The following is a 20,489-nucleotide window of genomic DNA, read 5'->3' on the forward strand; positions in this document are numbered from 1 at the left end:
TTAACGAATGTTAATTTTACATATATTTAAACACATGCGATAGCAGCAAAATTCATATACTGAATATTTTAGGACAGCAAAACAAAGACTTAGATAAGAATTAGTTATTTCAGTTTATGAATTAAAGTCATGGGTCTCTTTTAAATCTGAATAAAAATTACAGGGCACCTTCACTCTCACAGAAACATACACACCATTGTGTCCATAGGCTTTCAAGGATGCTGTGCATTTCCTGACAAATAAACCTTAAAAAAAAGAAAATCTTAAAAGCCTGGAATATTTATTCTAAAAAGCAAAAAGAATCCATTTTATAGGCAGGAAAGATTTCTTTCAAAGTAACCAGAAAGGGGCTAATCCTCAGCCTGCAGTGACAGCATTCCGTATGGATATCGGCTCATGTCCCAGCTGCTCCACTTTCGATACAGCTCCCTGTTAATGGCTTGGGAAAGCAGTGGAGGACGGCTCAAGTGCTAAATCCTTCCCCCATGTGAAACTCTAACAACCTGGCTCCTAGCTTCAGACCAGCACAGCTGGAAAATTCTCTCCCTCTTGCTGTCTTAAAACCACCTTTCAAATGAAAATAAAATCTTAAAAGTAACCTGATACAATACAGGATGGTCTGGATAGGATGATTCCAGAAATTATCCCCATAAACAGTAGTTCAGGGTTCGCCCCTGAGTTGCACAATCGTTTTCTCCAACCACAGTCTAGGAAATACTTTCTGGCGACTAAGACCTTCTTTGGGCATCATCAGCAGCACTCCACCAATAGTAACAATGTTCATCGCTGGTGGGAAATGAGATCAGAGCACAGCAGAAACAAGGCAGAAGGAAAACAAGAACACCAGGCTGAGGATATATACGAGCACCATATAAAGAGAGAGAACTAAGAAATAGTCTGGCTATAAATCATGAATATGAGCCTGTTCTGGAGTGCCATTTGGCCTAGCAGTTACAATACTTTCATCTCCCATCAGATAATCTGCTTTCAATTGGAATCCTCCAGTTTCCAATTCCACCATTCTGCCAATGCAGATCCAGAGAGGCAGCAGTGATAGCTCAAGTAATTGGGTTCTTGACACACTCACACTGAGCTTCTATGAAACCACAGCATAAGAAAAGCATATCCAAGGGCCAGTACAGTGACATAGCTCATTAATTCTCCACCTGCACTGCCAGCATCACATAGTGGCACCAGTTTGTGCCCCAGCTGCTCTACTTTCAGTTCAACTCCCTGCTTATGGACTTGAAAAGTACTAGAAGATGGTTTAAGTCCTGGAGACCCTGCACCCACATGGGAGACTCCTGGCTCCTGGCTGTAGATTGGCTCAGCTCTGGCAGTTGCAGCAATTGAGGAGTAAAACAGCAGATCGAAGATCTTTCTCTCTATCTCTCCTCTCCATAAATCTGCCTTCCAAATAAAATCTAAAGAAAAGCCTATCCAACTTTCAATATAAATACATACAGCCTCCATCCTCCAAACACTCAGTAAAGAAGCTACTTTCCATGATAATATGAATTGACTTGATATCATAAATGTAATCTCTAGATTCCTGGATTAGTCATTAATCTTTAATTTAAAATCCAGACTTAAAATTTTCACATTACCTTGTGACAGTTCAAATTGTGCAAAAGATACATGCACGAAAGCGAATTTCTTACAGTTTGCTCTGGCCATCTGGAAGTAGTCGCGTGCATCATCCGGCTCCTGAATACTGGGAGAGAAGACTCAGAGTTAGATCTTGAGGAAAACATGCACACACAGCTACTTAAATTGATCACTTTTGATTTTATCTTCCAAAAGGCCCAATATATTGTACTTTTTTGTGTGTAAAATTATACTAATATGTTGTTCTTAGAAATATTTTAACCTGTAACTTATAAACACATACATCATACAGTTAACATTATTACTACCATGTTAATTATAATAAAACATATTTGGGCAAAAAACACTAATTTCCACACAAGTGACTGACAATGTTTTTATTATCCATCTTTGCAATGTAGTTGGTTAATACTCACGCTTTTAATTCAGCAAATCTCACTTGAATTCGAGCAAAACTCTCATTTTGGCCATATTTATCTGGAGGAAGTGCTTCGATTGCCTGACTATAACGACCAATGAGTTTATTTAAAAGAGCATCATTTAGGGGCTCGCTGTTTTTTTCTAGTTTGAGCAAGAAATTCAACCAGTCCTCTGGATTGTTTGCCATCATTATAATTTGGTTAACAGTTCCTGAATTATCTGAATCAGAAAAACAAAATATAGCACAAATGAAGAACATGAAGCAAGCGCCAAATTGTACTTTTTCTTCAAATTAGACATTTATGTTTTCAGTATCAATGTATGAACATATAAATTATTCTACTCTTAACAGGTCACATAAACATAAGCAGCTTATTAACTGCACACACCTATATATATCCTTAATTAGAGAATACATGTGACTCAAAAAGCTTATATTCGGATGGAAAGAAAAAATATGGAAACATTCTTTAAAAATTACATAGTCTAAGAAAACTTTATGTTGTAGCAGCACAATCATAATTTTGTAATCCTAAATACCCACCTCCAACCCCTAACAACCCATGTTTCACAATAACACCTGTACCAACTTTGTTGAACATTTTGCTATAATCATTTATTCATTAAAAATTATTTCTCCAGTTCTACCATAACCATCTTCATAATTACACCCATTCAAGATCGTCACCCTAACCCTCACAGTTATGTAACTGAGGAGCTGGGACTAGTAATCCATATCAGAATGACCTGAGACCTGGCTGCCCTGCTTCTGATCTAGCTCCCTGCTCGGGAATACAGCAGCAGACTGCCTGAGTGCTGGGACCCCTTGCACCCACGAGAGAATTGCATGGAGTACCTACGCCTCCTGATTTCCACCTATCCCAGTCCAGGCCATTGTGAACCAATGGATAGAAAATCTTTTTCTTTGCTTCTCTGTTATCTCAACTTTAAAACAAATAAAAAAGAAAGATAAACAACCTTTATGATTATTTTCTTCTCATCCCTCTACATTACACACATTTGCTAATTTTTTGGTTCCATGCACCGACAGCTACTCCAGTCTAGACCTTCAGAATTCACAGCATCCTTGTAATAGTTCTCTCTCCCTCTGTTGAACCCCAGTCTACAGAAATAATAATCATCTTCGGACTTTCTACATTGTCATATATCTTTCTTTTTTGGCATTGTCGGTTGCTTTAAAAATATAAGTCTCCTGCACAGGACATTTTCACCATTATTCAGTTTTATTAAACTCAAGATTTCTCAGAGAAACTACCATTCCTTCTATCAACTCCAGTTTTTACTTTAACAAAGCGAAACCTAAATCCTTACTTTTGGGAAAATAAACAAAAATGATTTCTCCTTTGTACTAAAACAGTACATTCACAACTCTGTTTATTACCTTCAAATTTAACTTGGTCTAATTTTACTCTAATGTCCCAATTTTATCTTCTATTTATCTCTAACGCATTTAGTCTGCAAAAGCATCTATAAAATGCATTTGCCATCTTTGGCTTTGCAGAGATGTTTTTCACACCTCTGAGTACTTCGTTATTCCTCTAATCAACAATTGCAGCATTTGTGTCTTTACCATGTTAGTATTCCTATGCTGTTTTACAATGCAGCACAGTCAATCAAGACACTGAGCTTAAGTATCCTCAAGCTTTCCCCAGTACTTCACCATAGGCCCTCATCAGGTATCAATATAATGCTGAGTTGTTTCTGTTTTTAAGATTTGGTTCTTTGCAAGGCAGGAGACAAACAGATCTTCCATCTGCTGGTTTACTTGCCAAATGGCTTTGGCAGCCAGGGCTGGGCTTCCACATGGCTGAAGCACGGCAGTCCGGCCTTCCACATGGCTGAAGCACGGCAGTCCCATCTGCCGCTTTAGGGGAGCGGCCAGGACTCGATGCCTCACTCCAATATGAGACACAGGTGTCCCCAAAAGTGGCTTCTCTGCTGCTATTACAACATGACCCTGGTGCTCATGAGAAATCTTTTTATTTTTTAAAAAATGTTATTTTTCATGATACGGTTTGTAGATAAGGGGATTATTCCCTCCACTCCCTTTTCTTCCTTCCCATTCTCCTCCCTCCGCACTATTTTCCCCATATTATTACAATAGTACAGCCCTTCAGCAACAGTCACAAGTCCAACCTACATTCTGCTATCTAAGTGTATCATGGCACTGTAAATACATGCAACAGTAGAAAATCTGCTAAAACTCTGGTTGTCACGAAACTCTAATTTTCTAGGTTGTTCCACGTGAACCTAATCTGCCACTATGACTAAATCATAGGTTCTTTCATTCATTTTCAATCCCTTCGATATTTAATGGTTATTATGGACAAGATAAACTTACACCAAAACCAACATTCAAATGACTTTATCAATGTGCAATACAGTAAAGAATCAGGCTTCTGAAGTATTACTTTTCACAAATCTAAGGTACTAAAATTGGGGTGTTTTCACTCAAATGCCTAATGGTCTGTTACATGCCAGGCATTACTCTAACCTATGTGATTACAGCAGGAGAGATTAGAAACCCTGACCGTACGAAGCTTACATTCTAACAGAGAAGAAATACAATAAACACATGAGTAAACTGTACATAAAGTGACTGACTAGTGCCACAGAGAAAAACAGCACTGGGAAGCAAGATATGGGACACACCCACCACAGCAGGCTGATGCGTGCGTGTGGGATTTCCAAATCTGAAGTGTAACGTTATCTCAATTCCTACACAAAAAGGAATAGAAACAAATACTGTAGCATGATGGCAGGCATATCAACAGAAATATCTGACAATATGGGAAGAGATAAGAAAAATACCTTAACACACTGTAGTGTGAGGTGTCCATTTAGAGTAAGCAGAAACCCGTGGAATACTCCCACACAAAAGTGTTAAAATAAAACATACTCTAATGGTAATATCATTTAGAAAATTACATGACATGAACACTCAGTGTATAATACTCTCTTCTTTACCTTAGAACACTCAATAAACAGTGACTACTTTATAAAGAAAACAAAACAAAACAAAACAAAAAACCTCACCTGTGGTATCAGCAGAGACTTTATTCAAGCTTAGCTCATCAGTCAGGTCTTCATTTTTAAACTTATTTTTTATATCTCGTACTTTATTCATGATGGAATCAATTGTCAATTCTCTGCCACTTAAATCCTCAGACTCCATTTCTAAGAGGGAAAAAAACCAAACAGTTGCTAGATTTACCAGCATCAAAGGAAAACAAAAAACCTCCAAATTAGCCTTTTAAACCTAAAAGACCAAAGAAGCACTATTTTGGTGAACAGACTTAATGCAAGTATTGTGAGGGTAGTATTAAGACAGCTAAGTGCATAAAAAATACACATCTTTGTCATGTGCCCAGCAAGGCTGCAAGTTCTCCCTCCCAACAAATACTCAATATAGCCACATTCTTAGAAGCCACCGCACCACACAAAAATTGCATTTTCCTTGAAAATGCACTGACGGACCTGAAGTATCCAGCTGAGAATTCATTAAAATTGAGCCCAAGCGTAAAGTCTTCATTTTTAAATTTATTCTTTACATATCTCTCATTATCAAACCAACTGTCACTGTTGCCAAAATTATTTCCTCTGGGTTATTTCAAAATTTAGCTATTTTACAAAATGATACAACTGTTTGCTTGGATTCTCTTTAGCAAACGACAGACATATGTAATGAGAATAGCCATTCTTTTAGCCACCTGCTTTATTTGGGTAAATCCTCACGATTTTTGCAAAGCAAAACAGGAACATCACAACCCAGGGATTCAGCTGATCTGCTCTACCAAGCCGTTCTAGTAACAATAATGCTCTGTACTCCCACAGTACTAAGCACTTGTCCAACTCCAATGATGGTTTTTTTCTCAACTACAGTATTTAGAGACCTTCACTCACTGTTGTGATTCTCAAACACAAACCTAATAACCGGGGTCACGGCTACGAACCCGCCTCGCCCTCCAGTTTCACAATGAGGAGAAGCGCCGTAGTGGGCGGCGAGATCTCGCTCCAGCTCTCAGGTCAGGAGTGCGGCTGCCAGAGCACAGCCCTGCCTCAGCCTGGAAGAGGGGCAGCCTCGGGGGACAGCGCCTCGGACACAGGCCCTCCGCCGCGGCCTCCCGGAGGTCCACACGCTTCCTCCCGGCTCGTCTTCCGCATCTCCCCACTCCCCTCCCCCAGACCAGGGTGACCGCCCTCTCCCCGACCTGCGGCCATCCAGCCCGCTGCCAGGCGCACCTGCCTCGCCGCGACGACTCGCCGACCAGAGCTGACAAAGCCCGCACCCGGGCTGCTGCCGTTTGTGGCTGCGGCCGCGAGGCAGAACTCACTCCCGGAAGGAAGCTCAGAAAAAAAGATGGAACCCCAGGTCGTCCTGCGCAAACGCGTTTGAATTTCCCCGCCGCCGTCGCCGCCCCCTCCTATTGGCCAGCGAGGGTCACGTGGAGGCGTCTGTCGTGAGTGGTGTGTGACCGGCGGCACCGCCCCTTTCTCTGCGTCTGGCCGCGAGCTCTGTCGGCTCCGGGTCCTCCAAGCCGGGCTGCCCGGGCGGCGTCCGTGTCCACGGGCGGCGTCCGGCTCCCCGTGCGGCCTGCCCGGGTGGCGCCCGCTGCACGCGCGGCCGTGGGGCGGTGCGGGGTGGGCGCTCACCAGGCCTGCCCCGTCGGCTTTCCAGCATTACCAACGCCCAGTTCTTGCCGGGTGCCGAGCAGAAATGCTGGAAGTCCCCTGCCAAGCTACCGGTGAGAGGAAGTAGAAGAGGCGGGGACGGCTGCTCCCAGCAGTTGGACTGTAGAGATTCCCCGAAGCTATACACCTGTGCACCAAATCCACCCCGTTGCATTGTTCCCCCGAACTCCTCGTGGCCGGGCTTGGGGAGGGCACAGAAAGACAGGCTCTTTTTCCCGCGCTGTGTTCGTGCCTATTGCGAGCTCCGGAATCCCAGTGCTTAGCCCTGGACTCTTCAGCATTTATTTCTCTGCTTGTCCACAAGTCCCACTCGCTCTTTGTCCAGACTTGAGCAGAAGCTCTAACGTCCATCATAACGGCCACACCCGGATTCGCCTTATCAGCGCCCCCTCCCAAGTCCTTCCCAGTAGTCCTCAGAGGGAGAAAAAGAAAAAGCTCCTGTGTCCTCAGGGTAAAAGGGCCTCCCTTGTAATCTCCACTAAGGCAGCGATTTGCTGCTAAGTAGCTTTGTGGTCCAGGGCAACACTTCCCCTTGATCTGTGGAAGGAGGATAGCTCTGTTATGCTAGGATTCAGATTGATACTCCATGGTAAGACAAGTTGGTTGCTTTTTGTGCCAGTGTGGGAAACTAACTGGAACTGTCAGTTGTTAAGTAGAATGCTCTCATGACCGTCCTCGCTAGCCGCTAGCCTACATAAAAGCCCTTCACCACCGAATCCGTTTTCCATATCTGCTAGCTATGCATATTACTGCCAGTGGACCAAAATGATCTGCAGGACCATGGTTCACTAAGCACCACCTTTTCCTTTTTGGCTCTGACGCAGATTATGCCGGAAAGCAATTTATATTTTACCAGTTCTTGAACCTGATCCCTTTGGGTGTTGGCTGCAAAACTTGCATTTTCCTGACAATACTGCTGCTGAATAACCTCACTTTGTTAACGTTTTTAATTATCAAGGTTTTTTTTAGGATCTATTTATTTTTAATTGTTTATTTTAGTATTATTAATTTTTTAAATTGTAAATTCAGGTATACAGAGAGGAGGAGAGACAGAGAGGAAGATCTTCCGTCTAGTGATTCACCCCACAGGTGAGCCGCAACGGCCAGAGCTGCACCAATCCAAAACCAGGATCCTAGAACTTCTTCCAGGTCACCCACACGGGTTCAGGGTCCCAAAGTTTTGGGCCGTCCTCGACTGCTTTCCCAGGCCACAAGGAGGGAGCTGGATGGGAAGTGGAGCAGCTGGGATTAGAACCAGCACCCATATGGGATCCCGGGGCGTTCAAGGTAAGGAGTTTAACCACCATGCTATCACACCGGGCCCCAGGATCTATTTATTTTTATTTGAAAATCAAATTAACAGAGAGAAGGAGAGACTGAAAGATCTTACGTTTGTTAGTTCACTCCCGAAGAGGCCGCAATGGCTAAAACTGCATCAGTCTGAAGCCACGAGCCAGAAGCTTCTTCCAGGTCTCCCATATAGCTGCAGGATCCCAAAGCCTTGAGCTGTCCTCAACTGCTTTCCCAGGTCACAAGCAGGGAGCTGGATTGGAAGTGGAGCAGCCAGGACACGAACTGGAGCCCATATGGGATCCCCTTGCGTGCAAGGGGAGGATGTTAACACTAGGTTACTGCACCAGGTGAGGTTTTTGTTTTTTTGTTTTTGTTTTGTTTTGTTTTTTGTTTGTTTGTTTTTATGTATGTATTTGAAGGTGTTGTAGAGACGGATAGAGATCTTCCATCCCTTGGTCCACCCCCGAATACCAGAGAGCTAGAAGTTTCTTCCAGGTCTCTCACGTGGATGCAGGGGCACAAGCAGTTGGTATCCTCTGCTACTTTTTCCAGGCCACTTGCACAAAACTGATTGGAAGTAGAGTAGCAAGGACACATTCCAGTGCATACATGGGATGCCAGGAGAGGCAGATTTATCTGCTATATCACAATGCCTAATGCCTACCCCTGATGACTTCAGGCCTATATAGTTAAATATCATCAATCTGTTTCACCAGATAAGCTCTCCTGACAGCCAGAATACCCAGTGACTATCTAAAATCCCTACCTAAATATCTCAGGAAACTTTTTATAAGAAGTGTTAAAAGAGTATTAATATAAACAGAAAAGATTTTATGTATTCCACAGTACAGTTGTGAGAAACAACCACACTTCTGTCACTCCCTGTTTTCCATCAGTACGCTTACCTACCTCCCCTCTCTTCAGTTTTTACAAGGCACAATTTTTTTTAAAAATATATATTTATTTTTATTGAAAAGGCAGATATACAGAGAGGAGAAGAGGCAGAGAGAAAGATCTTCCATTCACTGATTCACTCCCCAAGCAACAGTCAGAGCTGAGCTGGTCCCAAGCCAGGAGCCAGGAACTTCTTCCAGATCTCCAACGTGGGTGCAGGGTCCCAATGCCTTGGGCCATCCTCTACTGCTTTCCCAGGCCACAAGCAGGGAGCTGGATGGGAAACCTGACTGCCAGGATTAGAACCGGCGCCCATATGGGATCCTAGCATGTACAAAGTGAGAACTTTCACCACTAGGCTGATGTGCCAGGCCCACAAAAAACATAATTTTAATCTACTCTATATTCACAGGTTTATTTACTATTAATCATAACATTCAGCAAAAAAGTAGGAATCTTAAAATATCAAAAACTAATGGAAGCTCTCTCTCTCCCTTTCTCACTGTAACCCTGCCTTTTGAATAAATAACCAAATAACCATATCTTTTTAAAGTTATAAAAATAGAGAAAAAAATAGCAAAATGATAGATTCAGGAACTTGTACTATGGTATAATAAGCTAAGCCTCCACCTGTGGCACTGTCATCTCAAATAGGAACCAGTTTATGTCTCACCTGCTCCACTTCAATCCAATGCCCTGCCTATGGCCCGGAAAAGCAGCAGAGAGTGTACCAAGTCCTTGGGACTCTGCACCCACATGGAAGACCCAGAAGAAGCACCTGGCTCCTGGCTTCTGATCTGTTTAGCTCTATCTCTTGTGGCCATTTGGGGAATAAAGCAGTGGATGAAAGACCTTTCTCACTCTTTATCCTTTCTCTGTAAATCTGCCCAGGAGTCAGTAATGTAGGTGATGTAATCATGGTGCATGTGTGCCAAGGCCAGACTACATACCTACAGATTCTGGACCCTGAGATAAGGGCCGTCTAGATTCCCTGCCCAGCCTGCTCCCAGTTCCTGCAGGTCTGTGCGTCCCGGGGAGGAGCATGGCTGTAGCTTTGCCCATACAAAAGTCCTCAGCACATGAACCCTGGCAAGTAAGTGGCAGCGTTCCACTAACATCCCTCCCCCACCATTCTTGCATTAAAAAATAGGGGATTAGTGTTGGCACTCTAGGATAGTTGACACAGAGTTAGCATTAACAAGACCCAGAATGCCAGCCAACTATTGGCTGCTCTCCTCCTCAGCAGTGTAGCACTTGGCCTAGGTATCAGGCAACTCAGCTAGGAAATAACTACATACCTGAAAAAAAAAATCTTCCTAGAGAAATACAAAGGCAGGTGTAGACTAAAGCCACGAGTGTCTTAAGATAGGTCCCTAAGCAACTGGCATTGTGGCACCACAAGTTAAGCACTTGCCTGTGATACTGGCATCCCACATTGGAGCACTGGTTCATGTCCTGGCTGCTCTGCTTTCGACCCACCTCCTTGTTAGTATGCCAGGAGAACTGCAAAAGATGACCCAAGTACTGGAGTCCCTACCACCCATATGGGAGACTTGGGTGGATTTCCAGACCACTGAGTTCAGATTAGCCCAGTTTAGGCCACTGAGGCCGTCATGGAAGTGAGCCAACAGATGGAAGAAATCTCCATTTCTCTCTAATTCACTCTTCCTTAATCACTCTCTCCCTCCTGGTTACATAGATAGATAGATAGATAGGTAGATTTTTAAAAAGTGTTCCATCACAGGTCAGAGTAGGTAGGAGTTAAAATATTTGAGTCAAAGCAGAGATGTAATGTCAACCAATGTCAACCATTAGTATGAGGAGTGAGTTTTGTGATTTTGCCAGTCAGTAGTGCTGCTTGCCCTGTACTCAATGTTAAATATAAGTAACATTTTAACTCCGTAAGACTGGGGGGAGGGAGTGCGATTAGAAATAGCAAGGGAAAATCTCACCACAAGTGATTGCGATTTCACAGGTTACAAGCCCCTGCTTAAAACCATTCATAGCTATCTTAGTAACATGGATGAGAACTTGTGCTTAACCAAGTCTTCAAAGCCTCATCCGGTTAAGCCTTCACTGATTCCCAAGCTCATCTTGTTTCATTCTTCTGCCTTGCACTAAACTGGTTTCCTGGTCTTCTTTCAGTTCATGGAACACAGTGGGATTTTTCTTTGCTGTTGCTTCTGCCTAGATCACTTTCCCACAGACTTTCAGGATTTGACCTTTGTGCATCTTTTCTTTTTGAGATCTTTTCAAGTTGAGGCCTTGCATAAGAATCTTACCTGAGGTAACCCTCAATTCCCTTCCCACTGTTCATCCCTCACCACTATTACTTGACAAAATTTGTTGTTACCCTGCGCAGTTGGTTATTTTGTGTGTATTATCTGTCTCGCTGTGCTTGTTCACAGTTATGTAAAGAAACACTGCCTGACACAGATATTAGTTACTCCTCAGTAAGGTATTGAAGATTTCTCTGCACACCCCATCTAAAACCAGTCTGCACCTCAATTGTTAACAAATGCCTTGTTAGAGTTATAAGCCAGTTTGGACTATCCTAAAACTCGCCAAGTTTAGTTAAATCGTGCTTCAGTACCACAAGCTGTTAAATATAAAAATGAAAATAGACCCAAGACAGCTGAAACAGTGCCCTATAACCATTTTAAGGTGTATAGCAGCTGGATGTGTATAAACTAAAATTGAAAAGTCAATGAATTAGTCACAGGTTGTGGTTAAGAACTTGCATTTTCTAACATACTGGTCACTCAAAACTATGTCAATTAACCGCATAATGATGTAAATCATTGTTAATGTTATGTTGTGGCTTTTCATTGGACGGGATAATACTCTGCCAGCTCTGCTCTCAAACCAGAGATGGTCACCCCAAGAAACTGTTGACTCTATCTGGACAATAAGAGGCTGGACTCTATGCATGGTACATGCTTGCAAAGAAAGAATCATGACTTGATTTGAACTGTAACACTGCAACAAGGTGGAGGAATCCACCATGGGGGGAAGGCAAGAGGGTGGGGCAGGGGGAATCCCAGAGCCTATGAAACTGTGTCATAAAATGAAATAAAATAATGATAATATTGTAAAAAGAAACACTGCCTGCCACAGAGCATATTGTAGGTAGTTAGTAACAACTGTTGACAGAATGACTGAATTTCTTTGTCATGTCCACCAGGCTATAAGCTGTGTAGGAACTGGATCAAGTCCTGTTATACTCGTTTTGTATCTTTATAGTCACTGAGGAGGTATTTAATAAGTATGTGTTGACAAAAGTGAAAGAAAAACAGTAGCTCAAGAGTTACCAAGCCAGGAATACTGTGAAAACCTTACACTGCCAGAGCCTTCTGACCAGATAGTAGTTAAGTCTAACATCATCCTTTGTCCATAGGTCTGTGTGGCTGAATGCAGTTCCCTGAGGAACCCAGGCAAATGGGAATAATGCACATTTGCTATGTTTGCCTCACCTAGAAGTACATTCAGGGTTGTTAAGAAGATGACTCAGATTTCAGGGCTTATTTTTCCCTCTGTGCACATATGCAGATGATTAGTCTCCAAGATGTTCCATTTTGCATTTTTGAGAGTCGTCAGGCAGTGGCTTGGTTGTGTCAATCTAGCTGTGCTAATGCTTGTGCTGCCTTTGTGCACCATCTTCTGCTCCAGATCTCATCACTGCTCTCCTAGTGTCCCACAAACATCTTCTTTAGGAAACCCTGCTGCTGTTCAGACGCCAGTGACCACAAAGGACTCTGCTGTGCTCCATACATCCTAAGTGCTCACAACAACAAAGCGCAATCCGTGGCAAAGCTGAGGTTACCTCTTTCCCTTGGAACTTTGCAGTATGAAAGGTGAAAAACAGCACAGTATGTGTGTGTACCTCTAACTTGGTATCATCTACAGTGGTCGTGGACACTCTCAGTTTTCACTTATGTCCCTCACTTTGCCTAGCACACAGATGTGAATCTTGGGTGCTGGTTTAGGAGCAGATTGGAGTGAGATTCACAAAGTTAGACTCATAATCTTGTTTTTCTGTCGGATGACAAAGGGTGTGTTATTGAAGAGCTCATTGTGCCTCCCTCCTCTCACCCTGCAAATGCATTCTCTCTGATGAAACCTTAGAGACCCCCTTCAATCCGACTGTCAGAGTGTATCTCAGAGTACCCACAATGATTTGTAGCCTGAGCAGGGGACAAACTCAAGCTTTTTCCCATAGGGTTCTTCAGGCTCCATGGAAAGAGGCTGGTTTCACTAATTCCTCAGGCAAGTTCAGACGGGCTTAGCCTGCAGAACCACAGCCAAAATTTAAGCTGAACTCTGCTCTCTGGACACATGAGAAAAATCTTCAAATGAACTCAGCAGTGACAAGCGTTCAAATGATACAAATCCACTTCTCACCCTTGGCATAGGCAGCCAGAAGTGACAGAGGCCAAGCACCCTGCAGGTTATTCTGCCAAGAGCGGAAGAGCTTGAACTTCCAGCATTTCTGCTGAGATTCTTTGGTGTGTCTCAGATTAGGAACACAGGTTACTTCTTCATATACTAGTACAGAAACAAGAAGAACTATTTTTCGTTGAAATAATTCCTATATTTGGATGTTGAAATTACATTGCTTTCTCTCAATGAAGTTTAAATTGTAAACTTAATTATTCATGACAAGGAAAGGAAGCAAAGGTCGCTGTTGTACTTTTGAGCCTACCTATTCTAAGCCCGTTAGCACAGCAACAATTTCTTCTTCAGCCAAGGATTAATTTCCTCGAATTTCTTTCTCATTTTAAAAACTAGTGTGTAAAAGCTATAAAACAGAAACAAAAGAATCTCAGCTCACACATCGATAAGTGCAAGAACTATCCTAAGTTTTTATAATCTGCAATCACTTGAAATTCAACTTTAACCCCATGCTTACAGGCTGGTGGGAAATTCAGCCCCATCTACTGAAGGCTCTGCCTTGCGTCTTGCATTCACTAAGACTTAGGAGGGGCTCAGTCATCAATCACTCTGCACACTGGCTTCTGATGAAGTACCAGGTCATGTCCAGGGCCTCTAGGAATATGGCTCACATTCAGCACACCAGAGACAATCACTGGTAAGGCTGACAGAATCTGTGCCAAAGATCCAGTCTTCCAGGTGCCCCTGCAAAGAAGTCAGCTCCTCTCGAGGTTGTGCCCCCTCTTGCATCTGGGACAAACAAATAGTAAGGGACTGCTATTTGTTTGTAACTGATTCTCCAAATGTGATCTGCAGAAACCCTAGACTATAAATGACAATAGAAACACGTGCAATTTATTTTCCTAGCATAGATCTGTGACAATCGATTTAATATGATACTAGATTTCCCATCTTTGTCTATACAATAACATGATACAATTAAGTAGAATGTTAGACTTGCAACTATTATTAAAGGACTATATTACAATGATAATATGGGGGAAATGGTGGAAGGAAGGGGAGGGAAAGGGAGAAATCTCTAACCTACAAAATTGTACCTTGAATGATAATAACAATAAAAGAAGAAAAAGAACATCAACTTAAGAAACAGTGTTCTGAAATAACTTTGCATGCAATGGTTAAAGCCTTTGCTGATATATTTATTTTTCTTATTTAAAAGAAAAAAAAAGCAAATAAAATTATCTTTTCTTTATATTGTCTCAGAAAAGCCTGAATAAACTTGCTACTGAATGCATAAAGGTCCAGACCAGTCTTCAGTTAACTATAGAAAATGGATATTATTTTAATATTTGGGGGCATAACGTTTTCTCCTTACATGATTATATTGTGTATAGCAGGAACACTAACCTATCGCCTTCATAATGTTCTCTTCACAGTTTCCTAACTCAGGATCTCCCTCACTCTGGTCACGCTCATGTGGTGAGGCATTCTTCTGGGGTGGAGGGATAGAAGTCACCCACGTACAGCTTCTTGCACAACACAGGTCTGATTAGAGTTCCGCTTGCGCCATAGACATCCCAAATGGTGACTGAAGTCCCTGTCAGAGCTCACTCCCTGCTTTATCTGATAGAGCACGGCTGTACAGGGTGTGTCTAGCCACTCAACTGGTGCTTTCAGAACCCACAGGTATCTCTGGGATGTTGGAGGGTGCTGAAAAGTTTGCTTACCACTGAAAACAATCAAGACAAAACTAAGAGGCTTCTTCCCCCAGTAGCAAGACACAGGATGGAGAGATAGAAGAAAAGCAAGCACTGGTAAAGTGGCAAAATTGATTTTGGTGACATAGACATCTTACAGAAAATAACCATATGATTTTCACAAATTAAGAGACAGGAGAAAGAGTAATTGAAATTAAAGGGGAAAAATATAGTGCATCTAATAGTAAGTAGAATGAACAAGGCTTAAAAACTTTTCTCTGAAACAGAGCTTCAATAATTTTTTGAGATTTTGTTTTATTTGAAAGTCAGAATTAGAGAGAGTGGGAAAGACAGAGATCTTTCATCCTCTGGATCACTCCCCATATGGCCTAAACAGCCAGAGCTGGGTTGGTCTGAAGCCAAGAGCCAAGTGCTTTCTCCTCGTCTTCCACGTGGATTCATGGACCCAGGGCCTTGGATCATTCTCTACTGCTTTCCCAGGCCGTTTTCAGGGAGCTGGATGGGAAGTGGAGCAGCCAGAATGGAAACTGGTGCCCACATGGGAAGCTTGTGCTGCAGGCAAAAGGTTACTCTCCTATACCACCACACCAGCTCCTTCAATAAAGTTTTGATTCTTGGCAGTTTTGATTAAGAATTCTGAATTGCAGTCATTTGGAAAAACATATATTACTGTATAGTAACATCAAACTAATCAATAAACAATAACAGTGATTTTAGAAATCAGTCCTGACTTCCAGCAGGAATTATCACAGAGACTGAAAGTGACTTATATTTGTAACCAACTCAACAATTTTCAAAGTGCCATCCTTAAGTGGTTTCGGTTGATCTTCATATCACTTTATGAGATAGGCAGCCCAGACATTTTTCTATCATTTTGTGCATTGGAGATTAAACCAGTTTAGTAATTTGTCTTGGAGTTTATAGTGGGAGACAGCAAAACAAGGAGTACACAGGAATTTTGCTTCTGATTTATTATTACTTCTAGCAGCATGATTACGCATAGGTTTGAATTTTCTGTTACTGAAAACACAATTTCTAGAAGTGAATAAAGCTTATCTCTAAAGATGCATAATTCTCAGTACTTATCCATATTAGATGGATGTATTTTATGGCTGTTCTTTTTCAAACACTGTTAAAATAACATGTGAAGGAGTATAATAAACAAATTTCCAACTTTCCTTTATGATCTCCAAGAGCCTTACTCCTCAAACATAGCTTAATTGACAAATATACCTTTTGAAGAATATCCCTTCCACCTATTCCGCCCTTCATCCCAGTTTCTTCTATAACTTGGCAACATAGATGCAGTCTTGCATATGTTGCAGAAGCTTTGAGCTTACTTGAAACCTGTATCAGTAGTTTTCTTCAACAGGCTATACCATTAATTCTGAAAGGGGCAGAAGTAGAGAGAAACATATTCAAGGACATTGTCACATTCATTATCCTGTTTCCTACCTGCCTTTCTATCTGGAAGTAAGTATGAGTGTACGACTAAGTACGAGTCAGGGAAGACACTGTAGTTTGGGTCACATAGAATTGAGAAGCCACACAAACACTGTCAACTCTTAGGAATAACCCAAAGCCGTGGACATTTAAGAAAATATCCTGTTTTGTTTAGGACTATCTGTTTGCATGGAATATCCTCTAAGGTCAGAAAAAGTCCAGGCCTAACATTTGTGAGCTCCAAGGCAGGAGTACAAATTGAGACCCACATACCACTTGTCTGATATCATGCTGTGAGGCTAGCAAGCTGAAAAATATAATACATTCTCTCCCCCTACTACAACAACAGTACAAACACGGAAATGCACACTTAAATCTCATGTGGTGGTTTTTTTTTTTTTTTTGTCATTATAAGACTTCCCAGCACACAACAGATTCCAATGCTAATTCATTACTGTTAGTGCCTGCCGAGTCACTGTATTTGTTACGTGAGCCATCACAGAAGACGTCATAGAACGCCAAGGTCTACATAATCTGCCTTAGTTAGGCATAGACCTTCAAGGTTTACTTCATTAACAACTTTATGGTTTTCCTTTTGTATTTTAAGAAGAATCAAAAATGAATTAAAATAATAATAACTTTTGTTGCTTTTTTCCTTTGGGGAAAAATGATCAAACCTCAAGGTAGCCAAATCGTGCAAGTACACCAAGGAAAGGCAGCAATGCAAGCTATTCTGACACTGTGAGCTGGTTGAACTCCATCGTGCTTTCCAGGACTGGGAGCTACTTTAGGTCCACAGGGAGCTGCACCTTCACAGAAATGCCCACTTTCCAGCACCATCCTGACCTGTGGCATTGGCTCCTCTAATTCATATTTTCACATAATTTTGCCCCATTGATTACTGAACTAAAGGACCAAGATAAATTATACTCAAGAAGGATTAAACTTAAATATATTTTCAACCAAGCTTAAAATAAATATAAAATTGAAGTTATTTTTCTTTTAAAATGTTCATAATTATTTTTAAAGTGAAAATGCAAACTAATGCATATGAAAAGCTGTAGTGAATATTTAGTAAATTTAAATTTTTATTTTTTCAAATATAATTAAATACTAATTTGAATTTTCACAAGTATAAAACTTTTACAATTCTACCACGCAATGTCCATTTAGTACCAGTATGAAAGCTGGTAACACATTTAATATGTCTATATCAGTATTGGCCAATGTTTATATATGCATACAAGTCACACACACACGGCAAGCCACATATATAACTTTCTTCCCAGGACAACATTTTTTCCAGGACAGGTGTTTAGCCTAGGAGTAGGGTACCAATTAAAATATCTGTGTCCCACACTGGAGTGACTGGATTTGATATTGGGTCTAGCTTCTACTTCCAGCTTCCTGCCAGTACAACCCACGGGATGATAGTTCCTTGGTTCCTGACACCCACATGGAAGACCTGGATGATATATCCATTTCTGTGCTTTGGTGTAGCCCACTTCTGGCCATTGTGGGCTTCTGGGAGCAAACCAGTGTATGGGAGCATTCTCTGTCTCAAGGAAATATTTTGAGAATTCCTTATGCAAGTTTTGCACATTAAAAAAGCAAACATTAGCATTTAAAACTATTCTAACATTATTAACATAATACAGTTAACCTAATTTGTTAAAATACTAATTAAAAATGTATTAGATCCTTTCCTGTTGCTATAACAATGTAACTGAGACTGGATATTTTATACAGAAAAGAAGTTTATTTAATTTATAGTTTGGGAGGCTGAAAGTCTACGGTCAGACCTTATGGGAGACAGCCCCATGATGGTAGTGATTATGAGGGGGTGATATTGTCCAGTCAGACAGGAAACCAGTAGGAGGGAATGGGGAGATAGTGTTGCTCTTTTAGGAATAACACATTCTCACAGTAACTCCGTGAGACCGGCACTAATCCCTGCTGACAGCAATACCCTCAATGATCTAATCACCGCCTACTAGGTCCACCTCTTAATGGCTTTACCACCTCCTAATATTGCCACACCTTTACCAAACTTCCAACCCATGAACCTTTGCAGGCAAACAACCGCTAAACTATAGCAACGTGAAATCAATGAAGCCTTTCACATTTCTTTTTTCACACTAAGTCCTCAAACTGAAAGACAACAAAATGTATTTTACACTTAGAACATCCCTCAGATTAGCTGCGTTTCAGATGGCAAGGCTGTCACACTGAACAGCGATGTGAGCTCTTAAATACGTGTTCATCAGTTGTCATGGGCAACTGCTGGAAGCAATAGTAAGAGGAAGAATTTGACATGTTAGTTAATTGACCTTTTATCTAAACACTTCTACCACTCTAATCCTCTGATGCAGTGTCTGTGTGCAGTGTTGGTGGTGGCACGAACTAGAAACCCTCGTGATGCAGAAGCCTTCTGTCTGAAGATGTAGGACAAGAGCTTTGGAGAAGCATCTTGTTGGGGCTTAAGAAGGGTTGGGCATGAGGCATATGTTTAACAATTACAGGCTACCAGAGAATTGCGTCATTGTCTGACCATCAGACAATGAGTAACAGAGATGACAGTGTGATCACTGATGTGCTTTTTGATATGTTTAAGAAAATCAAACAAGAGGTTGCACCTGCTCAGATGTGAGGGAGGAACTAAATATAGAGGCTGTCCTAGAACCACCTAGATTTTGCAGGAGCCCATCAGTATAGGAAGTAATCAAGATAGGCCAGGCCTCTCAGGTCTATGCTAAATAAGGATATATGGGATGGTCTACGAGTCCTCCTGCAGCAATAGCATTCCAAGAATGACGTGCAAGACCAGGCCAAGCATAAGAGAATGAGTTCATGCAAACTTTGGTGAACTGGAATATACACACTTCATTAAGTACTGTTAATCTTCTAATTTTCCCAGAGTACTAAAATACCAAGACACATGATGCAAATTATTCTAGAGATCATTGTTATTCTACATAAATCTATTGTATGTAACAATCTAATATTTCTTTCACTTGTTCGTCATCTGTGCAAAAAATTCTTCTTATGCAAATTTGTTCTTAGTATCACAGGTACGAGCAGGATAAAATCTCTACCCTCAAATAACTCTTAATGCTTTGTAGAAATCAGTTCTTATGTCTTTTCTTTTTCTTTTTCCTAGCTGTTTCTTAGAAAATGTGAACACTTGATGATGTTATCTGCTTTGATGCTCATGAAGATTAAGGATCGTTTGGGCTCCATTATCCATGTCAGCTTTTTCTTGGAGAGTGAACATTTCTGTAGATGCCTTTTAGTTTCTTTTCATGGCAGCTTAGTGTGTAAATTGCATATTTCCTCTTACATGTTGTGAAGTATCTGATTACAAAGCTTGATACAGGAATAAGAGCTGAAAGATGACAGATAAATATTCTAGGGAAAAGCCAATGAATTTTTTGATAATTGTGAGAGAAATAAATAGCATCTAATCTAATATTAGAGAATAAAGCTAACATTGTGTCTTTTTAGAACCCTAAAAATAATAAACAGTTCTATTTTGATAGTCAACTATGTGTAGTATTTGTTATTGGACAAATTATTTCAACCTAAGTATACCTAGATGATTGTTACTTTTACCCATGGACAGAAATAATTATTAATGGCTGTTTCTTTTTTATATATACAAAGTAAATTTTAGAGCATTATGTATGATTACTGAATTCAATTATTAGTGAAGAGAGAGACACCACAATATATTTTTTAAAATCCTTTCCATTTCTAATAAGCTTATTTTCTTATTTCTTTTTAAATTTGTGGGTAGTGAGTTATTTCAGTGTTATGTATACCATATCTTTAATGTACTTTAGTATTTATTATCTCATTTGACCCACACAAGAACTATATGAAATAGATTATATTCCATTATCAGATAAGGAGGTTGAGCCATAAAGAAATGAACAAGTTGTTCATGCCCACACATAACAGAAGCAGAGATAAAAACAGCACTGAGGTCTTGCCTGCCTCCTGGTCCCA

General features: G+C 41.1%; 2 protein-coding genes across 4 annotated transcripts in view; one reads left to right on the forward strand and one right to left on the reverse strand.

The window, feature by feature from the left end:
* Positions 1 to 6,446, reverse strand: part of TTK (TTK protein kinase) — a 33,477-nt gene extending 27,031 nt beyond the window's left edge. The window contains exons 1-4 of the mRNA XM_012925547.2: positions 6,292 to 6,446; positions 5,086 to 5,226; positions 2,025 to 2,247; positions 1,608 to 1,714 (exon numbers count right to left, since the gene is read on the reverse strand). Of these exons, the coding sequence (XP_012781001.2) occupies positions 1,608 to 1,714; positions 2,025 to 2,247; positions 5,086 to 5,224 (469 nt within the window). The 5' untranslated portion in view covers positions 5,225 to 5,226; positions 6,292 to 6,446. The remainder of the gene's footprint in view (positions 1 to 1,607; positions 1,715 to 2,024; positions 2,248 to 5,085; positions 5,227 to 6,291) is intronic.
* An 8,317-nt stretch (positions 6,447 to 14,763) lies between these two features.
* Positions 14,764 to 20,489, forward strand: part of ELOVL4 (ELOVL fatty acid elongase 4) — a 46,341-nt gene continuing 40,615 nt past the window's right edge. Inside the window, exons 1-2 of one of the 3 annotated variants that reach the window (XM_058671661.1) lie at positions 14,764 to 14,904; positions 14,977 to 15,134. The gene's annotated coding sequence lies outside the window, so the exon portion shown is untranslated. The remainder of the gene's footprint in view (positions 14,905 to 14,976; positions 15,135 to 20,489) is intronic. The other 2 variants (XM_058671646.1, XM_058671653.1) reach the window with 2 other exon arrangements.

The sequence above is a fragment of the Ochotona princeps genome, chromosome 1, assembly GCF_030435755.1.
Source record: "Ochotona princeps isolate mOchPri1 chromosome 1, mOchPri1.hap1, whole genome shotgun sequence".
In the NCBI taxonomy this organism is placed as follows: domain Eukaryota; kingdom Metazoa; phylum Chordata; class Mammalia; order Lagomorpha; family Ochotonidae; genus Ochotona; species Ochotona princeps.